Source organism: Periplaneta americana, chromosome 8 (assembly GCF_040183065.1).
Source record: "Periplaneta americana isolate PAMFEO1 chromosome 8, P.americana_PAMFEO1_priV1, whole genome shotgun sequence".
Classification (NCBI taxonomy): domain Eukaryota; kingdom Metazoa; phylum Arthropoda; class Insecta; order Blattodea; family Blattidae; genus Periplaneta; species Periplaneta americana.
The window spans coordinates 154,921,202-154,936,936 of NC_091124.1; the positions used below are offsets into that span (position 1 = coordinate 154,921,202).

Below are 15,735 nucleotides of genomic sequence, written 5' to 3' on the forward strand. Positions count from 1 at the left end.
GTGGGCTCAATGTCCCGCAGAATTGTTGCTGTCACTAAAAATAAAGGTTATCCCACAAAGTACCAACTGTTTACAGAGTGAATGAAAAAAATAACACGAAAGTGTTTCTAACTGTTAATGTATAAATATATGTTTTCTCATACATATTGTGATGTAAAGTCACGTATTTTCTATAAAAACAGATTAGACAATGTTTGTTTGATGGTTTCAGTTACGAGTAACATTTTAAATTGTATTAATGTATGAATAAAAACAGATGTAATAACAATTCAATACAAATACAAAAAGTTTCCAGAATTATGGCCACCAGTGTAATCTGAGGTGTCCTTGTAACGCATTTTTGGCTTTAATTTTTGTGCGCTTTTAGTTGAAAAAAAGGATGTGATGTGAGCTTTTGATGAATGCTGAAAAAGTCAAATGATTGGGCTACTATTACAGCAAGTAAATGTGTAAAATTACCGAAGAAGATAAGATGAACACCGATACAAGAGAGAGAATAGAAGTGGATGTAAATACAGTTGAAACGATAGATACAAAAAAAATAAGATGATTCGGATACAGACAAAGGAGAAATGAACAGCTGTGACCAAACAAAATTGGCCTACGTGAATGGAATTCCACTAGTAGGAAAGGAAGTGATAGGGGTTCTATGAAATCCCTTAGATTGCGTAAAACGTCTTTATTCTTGGTATAGGCCCTTTGACTTTTGGATTTAGGGATTAAGTATAGTCACAGGCAGGTTGAATATACCCTATTCAATAATTAGATAATGAAACGAGACGAACCATGTGGAATACAGCAGTGACGCAATTAAAGAGGGGGAAATGAGGGAAGAAATAATTAAAAGGTAGTCTACGCGATCGCGCGTCCTTGTTGGGAAATTTGGGTTGTGAGGAAGAATCTATGTGAGCTCTAAGGCCTTGGCCACTTGTCTCTCTCAACTCTTCACTGTTCTGTTGAAGGAACTTATGATAATTTAAAGGGGAAACGAAGAAAATAGACGTAACCTAGAGAATTTCTAAGGATACATCTGAGTGAGGAGAGGAAGAAGCGCCGCAGTCCACGCAAGAGAAGGGATTCGAGCCCTTGTGCTGTGAAAGTGACACTTTCGTGTGGAAAACCTCTAGACACATTAAATTGGGAATGGAGCGAGAAGGAACCTCCTTTTAGGTCCAATATAGACGTTTAATGTAAAAGAGTAGGCTTAGAAAAGGCTGGAGAAAAGAAGTGTGATGGAAAAAAGAAGTGTGGATGCTTAGAAAAGCCTGTAGAAAAGAAGTGGGAAACTAATATGAAAAAAAGAAGTATGGATGCTTAGAAAAGCCTGTAGAAAATAAGTGGGAAACTAATATGGACAAAAGAAGTGTGAATGCTTAGGAAAGCCTGTAGAAAAGAAGTGGGAAACTAAAATAGAAAGAAGAAGTTTGAATGCTTAGAAAAGCCTGGAGAAAAGACGTGGGAAACTAATATAGAAGAAGTTTGGATGCTTAGAAAAGCCTGGAAAAACGAAGTGGGAAACTAATATGAAAAGAAAAAGTTTGGATACTTAGAAAAGCCTGGAGAAAAGACGTGGGACATGAGAAACTAATATGGAAAAAGAAGTTTGGATGCTGGAGAAAAGAAGTGGGAAACTAATATGGAAAGAAGAAGTTTGGATGTTTAGAAAGGCCTCGAGAAAAGAAGTGGGAAACTAATATGGAAAGAAGAAGTTTGAATGCTTAGAAAAGCCTGGAGAAAAGACGTGGCAAACTAATGTGGAAAGAAGAAGTTAGGATGCTTAGAAAAGTCTGGAGAAAAGAAGTGGGAAACTAATATGAAAAGAAGTTTGGATACTTAGAAAAGCCTGGAGAAAAGAAGTGCGAAACTAACATGGAAGAAAAAGTTTGGATGCTTAGAAAAGCCTAGAGAAAAGAAGTGGGAAACTAATATGGAAAGAAGAAGTTTGGATGCTTAGAAAAGCCTGGAGAAAAGAAGTGGGAAACTAATATGGAAAGAAGAAGTTTGGATGCTTAGAAAAGCCTGGAGAAAACAAGTGGGAAACTAATATGGAAAAAAGAAGTTTGGATGCTTAGAAAAGCCTGGAGAAAAGAAGTGGGAAACTAATATGGAAAGAAGAAGTTTGAATGCTTAGAAAAGCATGGAGAAAAGAAGTGGGAAACTAATATGGAAAGAAGAAGTTTGAATGCTTAGAAAAGCCTGGAGAAAAGAAGTGGGAAACTAATATGGAAAGAAGAAGTTTGAATGCTTAGAAAAGCCTGGAGAAAAGAAGTGGGAAACTAATATGGAAAGAAGAAGTTTGGATGCTTAGAAAAGCCTGGAGAAAAGAAGTGGGAAACTAATATGGAAAGAAGAAGTTTGAATGCTTAGAAAAGCCTGGAGAAAAGAAGTGGGAAACTAATATGGAAAGAAGAAGTTTGGATGCTTAGAAAAGCCTGGAGAAAAGAAGTGGGAAACTAATATGGAAAGAAGAAGTTTGAATGCTTAGAAAAGCCTGGAGAAAAGAAGTGGGAAACTAATATGGAAAGAAGAAGTTTGGATGCTTAGAAAAGCCTGGAGAAAAGAAATAGAAAACTAATATGAAAAGAAGTTTGGATGTCGGCGATTAGAGAGGCCGCAGGCGTTAGAAGTTAGGATGCGAAAAGAGGCGACAACCGTAGAAAATTTCCAACACAAAGACAGAAATGTGTTTAATTATCTGGAATATCTGTTACGATACGAAGGTTAAACAATTTTTTATCAAGATAGTTAAAATTCATTAAAATACAACAATTGTTGAGTAAAACTTTCAAATCTTATATAAAAGCAACATTTCAACAATTGTGACACTATTATATGTACGGTAGATGAATAGGACCATCATCCTATCACCCAAGCAGTCCGGGTTCCAATCGCTGTCACACCTGAGATTTTTCATTTAAAAAAAATCACAGTGACACATGTGGCGGAAAAGCTAGTAGAGGGGAATTTCTCCATTTCTCGTTGTTGTTGTTGTTGTTTAGTCAACTGTCCGAAGACAGGTTTGAACCTCATAAGTAACACCAATAAGGCATCACTCATGAGGCAACTAGGCCAGGAGATAATAGGGTAGGGTGGCCAGTTACTTTTCCCCTCCAATGCATACATTGCCGATTAGCTACATATTCCATTAATCAGACTTCAGATGCATACAAACAATAATTATTCTTCCTCTGACACATATTGTGAAGTGAGATGCACTGCCTGATAATAGATATACATATCAGCTAGACCTCAATCAGATGTATTTGTCTCATTATAGACCCAATATCATTCCGTTAGATTTCCGTTCCATCATTTTTTTTTATGATTCTGTGAACGCCGCACCCGCTTGGCAAGGAGCGGAGAGGACTGGTAGTGTCGTGCAGGGATCTGCATGTAACCTGGTGCTCAACGAATCCTAGCGTAATCAGCTGGTGTCAGTTGGGAATGAGCCAATATAGGATGCACAACGAGTCAATAGACATTACTGTATGTCCTAGGAAAAGGGACATTACTGCATGCATTAAAGTAAATTCAGTAAAGATGAGAATTCTCACTGCAGCTAAATGCATCAGAAAAGAAACGAGGAAATACTTCAGAAATTACAAATTAGTCCCGCTCTCGACGAAATACAAACAAGATCGAATATAGGCATCCGATGAATTAAGGAATTAATAAAAATGACATAATTATCTAAGTAATGATGATCTAAGAAGATGATCATCATCGTCTAAGTAATTAATACAGATCACTTTTTTAAGTTTGTATGTTAAGGTAGAGAAGGAAAGGAAGACTATAAAGACCTCTGAAACGTTTAATAAACATAATTAATTGATTTGTTTGCTGAAATGGAGTGCTGTTTAGAATATATAAAAATTGATTAAAATTTGGATTATGATTATGCCGTACAGTAATATCTCCATCTTTACATATTTGGGCTACTTACCTTCTGACAATAACAATAATAATAATAATAATAATAATAATAATAATAATCGAAACTTGGATCATAAAGTCTGCACCAGACAAGATCACATACAAATGTAGATAAACGATACGAATTATAAGTTGATCCCTTACTACGAAAATAGATGATTACAAAACAAATTGGTTAGACAACGTCTAGAAATACAAGAAATACATAGCGTTCGTCAGGAAGCAGGTTTCACTCAGGCAACGACGTCGACCTTTTACTATTATAGATCTAAAGCGATTGGCGAGGAAATAATATGTACATTTTCTCTGGATCGATCGTGGAAAGGTTTTATGTTGCGTAGTGTGAACAGATAACACAGGCTGAAGGGACGTCAAGGTTAGAGCATTAGTATAGCCCGCAGCTGACTTCCATTCAGCGCAGTTCGAGTTTAATCGTGGCAATAACGTGCATATTATAACAGTGAATCTTCATTTATGTTACATATATTACAAAGAAATCACAGAAAAAGTATCGTGCTGTATTTCTACGGAAATATCTTGGCGTTCAAGCATCTAATTGAAAAAAGATGAGAGCAATCGGCTCATTTTCATATAAGAGAAGAATGCGCATAAATCGCGTTCTAACTAAAGAAAAATTCGATGACAAGATCTATAGGCTAGAATATTCCCTCACTTACTAAGAATATAAGGTAAGCCAATAAATTAAAACTGCAATGTAATGTTTAATTAGTGAGTTTTTATTGCCCAAAGCCGGCGCCCTGAATCACCGTTAAGATGGCTGTTACTTGCCCGTTTCACTTTCCGAGCGGCGCCGTACTAAGCGAAACCTGTTTCCGGGTGTACACCCGTTATTATTGAAGTCTCTAGAGCAGGCATGCCCAACAGGGGGAATTCAACCCTTCAAACGAGGTGCGACAGTGACGTAGAATATCTTTTATGTGTGTGTCTACATGGTAATCTGAGATTCTACATCACTCTTGCACTTCGTTTGAAGGCTAGATTTGCCCCGGCTGGGCATGCCTGCTCTAGAGCATCAGTCACGTCTTATTGAGGGTTGAGGCAGGATTTGAAAGCACGGCAAATCACTCCAGTCTTCCCTATTTTCTGCCTTCCTCTTTGTCTCCGCATATGATGCATATATCTTAACGTCGTCTTTCATCTGATATCTTCTTCTGCTCCGAACTCTTCTCCCGTTCACCATTCCTTCCAGTGCATCCTTCAATAAGCAGTTTCTTCTGAGGAGATGTCATGACTTGCAAACAAATGTAGCCCAAGTGTAAAAATATAAGAGAGAATAATCTGGTAAATATTTGTCGAAATTGGTGCTTATTTCAGTACGTATAACAATGAAGTTTCTTTCGTTTAATGTAATGTTTAATGTGACATAAACGTGCACCTTCCAATGATGTCTTCGTTCTCTTTTCAGGAGTTTCTACAACCAGTCGATGCCGAGTTTCGTGAGGTACAACATGAACGGTGACTACACCATTTTCACCAGGATGAAGGTACGAAATAAAAGGAATCTTTTGATCAAATAAAAATAAAGACGCCTGTGACTGCGGTCAAAATCAGTGAGGTAAATATATACAGCTAGATCAGTCGTTAAGGCGCGCTTTTCCGATGTTGTTTCTATTATTGAGGAAGCACTTTCTGATGTGCAGTAGAGGAAGCAAGACCTGTCTTGTGACCTTAGCGTGTGCCATGGCTATATCAGCAATGAATATGGAGGGGGAAGATAGGTTTTAATCTGATATAAACTTCTGTGTTGGTAGATTCGTACTGTGCTCCAACCACGAGAAAGTCTTTGCGGAATGAAACGGAGCGGGGTAATGCTGTGAATGAATGTTGATGTCATAATATGTCATAAGGTCACACACGTGGGTAGTCTACTCGTATCTCTATTGGCTCGCTCTCACAGCACAAACAATAACATTGTTACACACATATTTATACTAACCTAGTTAAAAAATTAGATCACTGTTAATCTCTGGTCTTTTAATCTCTCCATATAGGAAATAACATATGCAGGAGAGCGCATGGTTTTTAAACTGACGTTATAACGATAATATTATTTATCTACTTCGTTCCAATAGATGGCGCAATAGTAAGAACATTCCTTTCAGGGTTGATCTCCTGGTTGGAAAACAGTATAATATTAACCATCATGAAACAAACTCTCTTTCTGATAGCTTATTCTTTCCCTTCTCACAAGCTCACATGCCAGGTCTCGCCTTCTCATCTATATTTTAAGAAACATCTTCCGTTGTCATTGCAATCTACAATAATTCTTAGTAACTCTTCTTCAGAATTACTTTTTCTGTGTCATTCGTAGTTCAGTGTTAAGAGTTTTATGACGAAAAAGAAGACTGATGTAATCGAAAGTTCCCACGAGGAATTAATAGCGTGTGGAACAATTTTAAACCCCTAAATTTTTATTTTACTTTGGTAAGTTGGGTCTCTTTTTTCAAAAGTGTTCCTGAGTACGTGAGAATGTTTAAGACTTCAATAAATTCACTTAACTCGACTAAAATTCTAGAATTTTAAAACAAAGTAACTTCTGGCCTATGCAAATTATGTTTTAGTGCCTGTACCTCTTTCATTTTAAAGCGCACAAAAACAAATACTGAGAGGACAGAAATTATTTCAGTAATACATATGCGAAGGAACAAGTTTCCGATTACAGACGCACAAATTAATTTTGTGCCTCTAGTGCTAGTGCGAAGTATTTTGGAAAGTAGAAAGCGCAAGTAATTACAAAATATCAAAACCTGAGCCCCATATTTTAGCCAAAATTTCCATTTCAAGGTAAGTATGTTAACACCTTTAACTTTGGGACCACATACATCACATTAGCAACAGACTAATGCATACATTGAACGTATGTCCATGGCTTCCATGCAATGTTAAAGTAACGCAACTTGTTCACTGAGTATACCGTGGTCAACATATCATAGATAGGCTAATCTCGTTTCTGAACCAAGCTACAACAAACACAGTAAATCAATGGACTACAGTGCACCTGGGGCCAAGAGACAGAGCTATAATAGTTCGTTGGAACAAAGAAAATAAACAGCGTCATCAAGATTACATATTTTACTTCTTGATAACACATTTTGTGCATTCCGAAACAATTTAGTGTCTCATATTATTAATTATATTGAATATATATATATATATATATATATATATATATATATATATTCAATATATATATACATATGGACGAAATATTAAGAAAATGGAAAATAAAAATAAAGAACTATATACGGAATTTTAATGAAGATAATTTCATAATGACGATGCTATTCGCTGACGATCAGGTAGTAATAGCAAATAATGAAAATAACCTACAGAGAGCAGTACATGAGTTATGGAAAATAAATAAGAACTATAATATGGAGATATCTGTACATAAGACTAAAACTATGGCATTTTGTGGCAAATCTCCTGTAAGATCTAAAATAGTAATAGGAAACAATATCATAGAACAGGTAAATAAATTTAAATTTTTGGGTGTTACCTTATCTTATATAGGAGACTATGATCAAAAAGAAAAAATAGAAAAATTTAATTACATAAATGGAACAATAAGAAGAACCCTGAAATCAAAAGCTAGAAAAGATACATTGTTAAAATTTTATAAGGTGATGTCAGTGCCCAGTTTACTATATGGAAGCGAAACATGGGTTATGAAAAAGAGAGATGCCTCTAGATTACAAACAAATGAGATGAAATTTTTGAGAAGCGTAGCAGGTTACAGGAAAATAGAACATAAAAGAAACGAAGAAATAAGAGAAGAACTTGAGATATATTAATTAAACAACAAAATAGAAGAAAATAGAAATACATGGATGTCTCACATTTCAAGGATGCAGGAGGACAGGATACCATATAAGTTTTGGAAATATAAACCTCGGGGAAGAAGAGATATTGGAAGACCAGCCAAAAGATGGATGGACCAATTTCAGTAGCTGCTACAGGAATCAATTTCCTAATGCATGAAGGATGATGATGATGATGATGATATTATTAATTACATTTTTCCCTGCGTTAAATAACCTCATTATTGCATTATACTTAATATTCGATATCATTTACCTCGCTCGACAGACACACACAGGCTGATACACTTCTGAACTCGCAAACATAGACGCATATCGACATGAAATAGCTAGCCACTGAAGATAAATATAGAAGAAATAAATATATAGGATATAAATACATCTAAAACGTTTTGTGCCAGTAAGCATCTTTTATAATTAGCATTAATTCATTCACTGAAAATGATCAGAAAGAGAAAAAGAAATTTCCTGGACCACTCGCTGAGAAGAAACTACCTACTGAAGGAATGGTGAACGGGAGAAGAGTTCGGAGCAGAATAAATCAGATAATAGACAATATTGACTGCAACCTGTGTATATTTTTGTGTGACTTTACTTCGTTTATAGTGTTTTTTTTCCTTTTTATTTCTGTTATTGTATTTGTATTCCTGGTGTTGTGGAAGAGAAGGCCTGATGGCCTTAACTACACCAGAATAAATAAATAAATAAATAAATAAATATGGTGGTACCTGAATGACATGTTTACGTTTCTCTGTGCGACATCACAGAAACGTAACAATGTCAATCAGGTACTATCATCGTGTGGTAGATGAAAGAAACTCACTGTCCGATATTACCCGATGTCCGATACTACCCGACTCTCCCCTACATACATACATACATACATACATACATTTAATTAATTGGTATGTAAATAATTTTAATTTTATTAATTCTATTGTAATTTTGTATTATTTAATGGTTTCTTAACCCTTGAGCACTCACGCGGGGTGTTCTCAACACCCCAATCACATACGGAGCTATTGACTACATATTGAGTAAGCCTCTACTTCTGAAACTTTCAGTACCTTTCTTAGAATTGGTAAGGCAACAATAACCGTAAACGTGTTTGAAATCGGAATTCGTATACTCGAGATAATAATGGTATAAGTGGTGTAGGGTGACGCCAACAACAAATAGCGACAGTCACTAAACTGACCATACCTGTGTAGCAAATAATAACAATGGAAATTAAGTAATGGCTGTGCGCACAAAAAATAAAGAAAGTGGTTTGTGAGGGAAGATAAAAAGTAAATTATGATTAGAAGTGAATAGACAGACGTTCGAATATTAGATGTGAAACAATATTGAAATACTACTATTATTGTACAAGAATATAGGTATTAAAAATGTCATATAGGCCTAGTTGTATAAATAAAAAAGAGTGATATATAAATTGTTCACAAAAAATATAGCCCATAAGAACCTATTATATTTGGGGTATCAGCAATACTCCGCGCGACTCTTATTGTTACTAAGTTAGACGCGACTGCTTAGGGGTTAAATAAGCTGTAAACTATTTCAAATAAATAACATACTGTTAATCGTCAGCAAGGCCTTACAATTAGGGAAACTGCCGAACAGATTGGGAGAAGTCACAGCGACGTTGTTCGGACGTGTAACAAATTTGAAGAGATTGGAAAGAGACGAACTTGTCGCCCAAGGTTGACTACTTTGGTTAAAGACCTGCTATCTATCGATGATGGCTCGTAAGAACCCCGTGAAGAACAGAACGGAACTGCACCAGCTGGAAGCCACGAGGAGGCATGTTTCCACACAGACATAAGAAATCATGATTCGCGATGGTATAACCTACGATTGAGACGTCCTTGACGAGTAGTACCATCCCAGAGGTGCAATGTGCCGATGGGTAAGAAATGAGGTGAACTTTGCAGGATTGTCACACCTCCGTGATGCGTGATTATCACCTCGTCGAGTTTGGACAGCTAGCCTGGCTACAACATGCAGCACTTAATGTTAACAAGGGGGTGGTTCGAAGATGTTCTGAGCCGGTATCATTCCACGGCTGCAGGAGGGGTATTGTGCTTATCTGTAGGATGGTGAGTGCAGCACAGTATCTAGAGGTCATCTTATAACTGTTTGTTGAATTATTTCATGAAAATTATGGAGGTGACTTAGTGTTAAAGCCTCGTTCAAGTCACTTGATTCGACGAACTTCAGAAGTGTGAACTATGTTTCATGTTGACTTGAAATCAATTAACGGCTTGAATTCAAGTTTCAAGTGAAGTTGAATCCCTTTCTACTTTTACTTGACTTCAAAGGACACTTGAAACAACTTGATGAGTGTGAACGTCGCTTGATAACTTGAATTCAAGGAGAAAAGTGCGGGAATTTAAATTAACAGCTGTTTTAAGGGCGTTAAATTACAGCTGATTTTTTTTGTTCTACTGGAAACGTAAACATAACAAAGTAAGTGAAATAATGACCAAATATTTTAGTTTCTGAAGTTGTATAAAACCCACGAAGGCCTGTAGATTATAGAAACTGCAAAGTTTCGTGACATAAATGCAAACGAAGGAAGAGTTCATTGAAAAATTGAATAGCAGAGATTTCAACGTGGACACTGATGAGATATGAAAGACAATTAAAAACCATTAAACTGTAGCTAGAGAAGAAGTGAGGAAGATAGGCGGGATTAATAAGAGTATTGCTTGAAAGAATGATATTTTTCTATCGAAACTGGCGTAGTTCGGTGTGGCTGATAGATTTTTTTGGGAACTGTAACAGCTTCAAGATAATCATTTTCAATTATGGTAAATCATACCTGCTTATATTTTATTACATTGACATTAAGAATTATTAAATCTACTTGAAGATTTCACTTATTCTATTTGTAATAATGAATGGTCGTGTATTTCTCTTACTAATCTAATTCCTAACCCATACTGAACAACGCGTCTTCCATTTCTTCAATATATTTCATTTCCCTGGCACGGAGGCTTTCTAATACAGAAATTCCTAATTGCACAACTTCCATCGGCATAATTTTATCCTACTTGAAAACAAAATAACTTGAATATGTATGAACTGCGACTTGAATTCAGGTTACTTGAAATCACGTGACTTGAATTCAAGTTACTCGAGAAGTGTGAACGAGGCTTAAGGGACGATAATTTCCGACCCAATGAGGTCATGTTGTTGAAGACTACTGCAGGGAGATTGGAAGTTCTGGAATGGAGTGAACCTTGAACTCTCCAGACATGAACTCTATTGACTATGCTTGGGACCAGATGAAGAGAGCTTTAAGACGCAGAAGAAACTTTCCAGGTACCCTAGCAGAGAGCAAAGCTTTTGTATTTCGCGAATGGGACAGACTGAACCAAGAAGTTCTTATTGATGACTTGCTCTATCGCTATAATAACTGTAACAGGGTACTAAAAACCAAAATGTATCAGTTTAAAATATATAGGGTGCGTCAGAAAGAACGGATGGATTTCACAGGACAAGAAAATTGTAAGGATTCATCAAATCGAAAATTTATTGTTATCAATAGATTCACCAATATATGCAGTTTACTTATGGTATACAACATCATCCATATAATGTCCTTGGCTTTCGATACAGGCATCGAGGCGTTTTCTGAAGTTCGCCATCACTTTCACAGTCATAGTTGGTGGGATTGCCTCGATTTCTTCACGAATCGCCGTCTTCAGTTCATCCAGTGTATGTGGTTACTTACGCCTTCAAATGGTCCCAAAGAAAGAACTCGCAGGGCGCGAGATCTTACCGCAACCTCGGACAATCTCAGTGCAATAGCATGTTTGCGGGCTGATTGTTGAGGTGGTCGGACAACCTACTGTCTGTTTCCACATTTGCAGGTGTACACGCGCTCCGTGTTCGTCCAGGTGATTTCTTCTTTAATGTTGAACCTGTGGTACGAAATGAAGCCACCCACAGAAAAATTGTATTCCGAGTTGGAATCCTATCCTAGCGTGACGTCCGATGTGAAAAGAGTCCTAAGTGGCGATCACAGACTCTTCATTTTTCAAAAATGTCTCTGCGATGAAAGCACGTTGTACACCAGACCAACACCATGTTCTCAACTGAAACTGCATTCTATGGCTGACCCAACAGTCGTGGTCCCCCTCACTATATCCCTCCCCTCGCTGCTTATCGATAGTTTGAAATCCATCCGTTCTTTCTGACGCACCCTGTACAATCAGTACGCTTAAGTACAAGGTATTTCATTTTTATGGTTTTGTTCATGATTCCTTTATATAAATGTTCTGTTCGAGTGAAATTTAAATGATTGCACCTGCATATTCTTATCATAAATGTAAATTATCCTCTGCAATATTAGCAAAACATAATTTATGCGAAACTTTATTATCTGTGTTGCCTAAATAATGGATGAAAGTTGAGCGAAGAGTAAAACAAATATAGGGAAAAAAGACATTCGACTTCATTTAGAAATTGTATTGTATTAACCCTAGCAATACTAAGGTATTTTAAACAACATGAAATATCAACGAAGGGGGGTACTTGTTGACCACTACAAAAATGATTAATGTTGAACAATTTTATTATATTTGTAATCAGCAAGTAGTGTATGTATTATAATAAAAGAGAAAAATTGAAATGTCGTTGTATATTTTCGAACAATTTTACTTCAACATAACAATCTGGAAAATGTTACGCATCACTTTCTTCACACATCCTCACATACTGAACAGACTAGCCTACAGTTTTACTACAAAAAATGCTTAATTTTGAATTTTTATTCAACATTTGTAATCAGCAAATAGGATGTATTATAATAAAAGAGAAAAATTGAAATGGCATTGTATATTTTCAAACAATTGTTTCAACAAAATGGGATATTTTTGTTCACTTACACATATTTTCGTATTTTAGTAAAAATAGCAGTGAAAATGATTAAACAATAACACAATAAGATAGAAGGATTCATAACTGACAATAATATTTTCATATTTATAATATATATATATATATATATATATATATATATATATATATTACATATTTAAAATATAAATTTTGGAGAAGGTGGGCACAAAGCATCCCCAACCCCCCCGCCTCCGGTTGGTTTTGCTAGGGTTAATGTACAGTTTTCTATTATCGTCAACAACATAAAACAATCGGTACACTTTTCAAGACCTAAGAAAGTAGATTGCTCGTCTAACTTGACTGCAGTATATAATACTGTACATTATTTAATGCTTTGCAGCCTGTTTCATAATGTTTACATTTATTGTAAATTGTATTTTTTTCTGTAAATTTGTAAACGGCTGCTTCATAACCTGAGTTTGTAAAGTTAAACTTTACAAAGAAAGTCAGACATTTACAAATTAAATTGTTATAGTCTACAAGTGTCCAGATTTTTTTGTTACGCAATGAAGGAGTGATTTTACAAATTTGTAGACTAAATTTTACTTGTAAGGCTAGCACATTTTCTACAATTTTCCTTGGGTGTGTAAAGTTTGAAAGTGACACAAATTATACATGAAGAAAATAAATACATACTATTTGATACATTCATTTAATGACTAACCATTAAGAGTTAAACTGAAGGAATAAAATTGTGACCCGGTTGAAAATATCGAATTTAATCAAAGAAGACGTATTGTAATATTTTCCGGCCAAAATAACTAATGCAAGGTTTGAAATGAGTCCCGATGTAATGGAAGCACTGTTGCAACATATAAGACATCATATTCAACATCCAACAGAGAAAAATATAGCTTTAATAAGTGCTTAACCTCAAAACAACAAGACTTTAAATTGTTTTGCAGTGGATGGGTGCTGAGTCAGTTCCATGCAGTAGCAAACATCATTGTATTTCTAAGTCTTTAGTGTGCAGATATCCTTTTCTTTCCATATGTCTGTCACAACTGCAATTTTATTCTCATTTATAGGTTTTTAGTTTAATATTTTTTCATGTTATAGCTTAACCTACATTTAGCTACTGTAATTAGAGTGTTTCTGTATTGTAGCACAGACACATAAATAAATAAATGAATAAATAAACGCATGAACGAAATAATGAATAGATTAATGAATGAATGAATAAATAAATAAATAGGTGAAAACATAGTTAAATTAATACATAAATAAATGACCAGATAAATAAATAAAGACATAACTAAATAAATAAATCAATAAATACATAAATACGTGTATAAATAAATAGATTAACAGATAAATAACTAGATAGATAAACAAGTAAATAAAGGCATAACTAAATAAATAAATACATAAATAAATAAACAAACAAACGATATGGCAGACGCAGAACCTCATATCTCGGCGCAATACGAATATATCACGAATTTTGTCTTCTGTAAGTCCGCTTTTATGAATTGCCACAAATGTTCGGTAATATTTATATTCTACAGTGCGTCTTGGCCATCACGTCGCGACGACTTACCGGCCAGAGGCAGAAGTGCGGCCCCCCACTGGGCACGCGGCCGGCCGGTCGGTCGGTCATCGTGGCCGTGATGGCCAAGACGCACTATATAATAAATTACGCAGCGTAAATATGCACAGTACTGCAGTTAAGCAAACAACGGTTTTGTCGTAGGAGAAGGGTATCTCGCTGGCCGCTTTCGCCACCACGATCCTCTTCCTGGTGCTCACGGTGGTGATGGTTAGCGTGACACTGCAGTCGGCGTACGCGTGGTTGGTGATGGGTTCCACGCTGTTCCTGTTTCTTACGCTGTGTAGTTACAGTTCCTGCGAGAAGACGCGGGGTGCTCAATGGAGGCGCGCCAGCACGAACTCCGACTCCGTGAGCACCATATCCGACAACGTCGCGCACCAGGTATGTGTATTGTGTAACGCTTGTAATCGGGGTGCGATTTAAGATTTCTGATGAGGGGGGGATAGAATCCTAGATAGAGAATAACATACATACAATTATTATTATCCCTATTCGATACGGCTCATCGCTTGGTCGCACTGAGTTGCTTGTCTTGCATCTTGATCATAATAATAATTATATCCATGAGCAGGCTTAAGATAAGATGTGTAATTCCTAAGTTATTGATTGTTTTCAGCTTGTCGGTGATGATAATACATCAATATTATTTTCTTTGCTTACTTTATACTTTATAAAGTATACTCGTATTAAAACAATTAGGCTATACCTATTTTGTGAGGGGGGACAGAAGTTATCCCTGGCAGGGATGTTAATATTAATTTATGAGGGGGGATAACTTTCCAACAGGGACGAAATCCCCCCATCCCTCCGTTAATTCGTACCCTGCTTGTAATTACCAACTTCATGCTTAAATACGGGACTCATTTCCTTCTTCAGAGATTTTACTCTTATATTACTATAAGAAACAGACTCGATTTGATGTAGGTATTATTATTATTATTATTATTATTATTATTATTATTATTATTATTACACTCTTACACGGTTCTAAACTGAAAAAAATATTTTTGGATATTTAGCGTTTTTGTTACTTCTTTCCGCAATTCTTTTAATCCAGCATTCAAGACTTAAGAGCCATTTCTCATACCTTTTGCCATCGTGTTTACATATTCAACTAGTCCCAACAATATTAAAATTAAATTCTCCAGTAACTATATTCGTAGTTGAATTCTGTGTACTGAGCATAAATTCTCTGAGTCTAAAAGTAAATTTCCTCAGTACGTCCGTAAATGTTTGCCTTTTAGTTCTAAGGATGACTTCCACAAATTTAAGCTTTTATACAAGATGAATTGTAAGTTATGTCATTAATTTCAGAAGGTTATTCTTTGAGATATTTCAGACAAAAAAGTTTAATATAGTTTTGTTCGTTTTTGTTTTCTTTTCGAGACAAAAATTGTTTTATGTGAAATATTTAATGGCGTGTTTTGGAAAAGCCATTTAATTTCCAATATCCTCAGTCAATTTAAGAGAGCAGTGTATTATGATAATAAATTATTGAAA

At 35.7% G+C, this 15,735-nt stretch overlaps 1 protein-coding gene across 8 annotated transcripts in view; it reads left to right on the forward strand.

The window, feature by feature from the left end:
• The window catches only part of LOC138705166 (uncharacterized), a 194,369-nt gene that overhangs the window by 156,176 nt on the left and 22,458 nt on the right, over window positions 1-15,735 (forward strand). For all 8 annotated transcript variants that reach the window (XM_069833834.1, XM_069833841.1, XM_069833835.1 and 5 more), the window contains 2 exons: window positions 5,360-5,438; window positions 14,377-14,616. In XM_069833834.1, coding sequence (XP_069689935.1) covers window positions 5,360-5,438; window positions 14,377-14,616 — 319 coding nt within the window. The remainder of the gene's footprint in view (window positions 1-5,359; window positions 5,439-14,376; window positions 14,617-15,735) is intronic.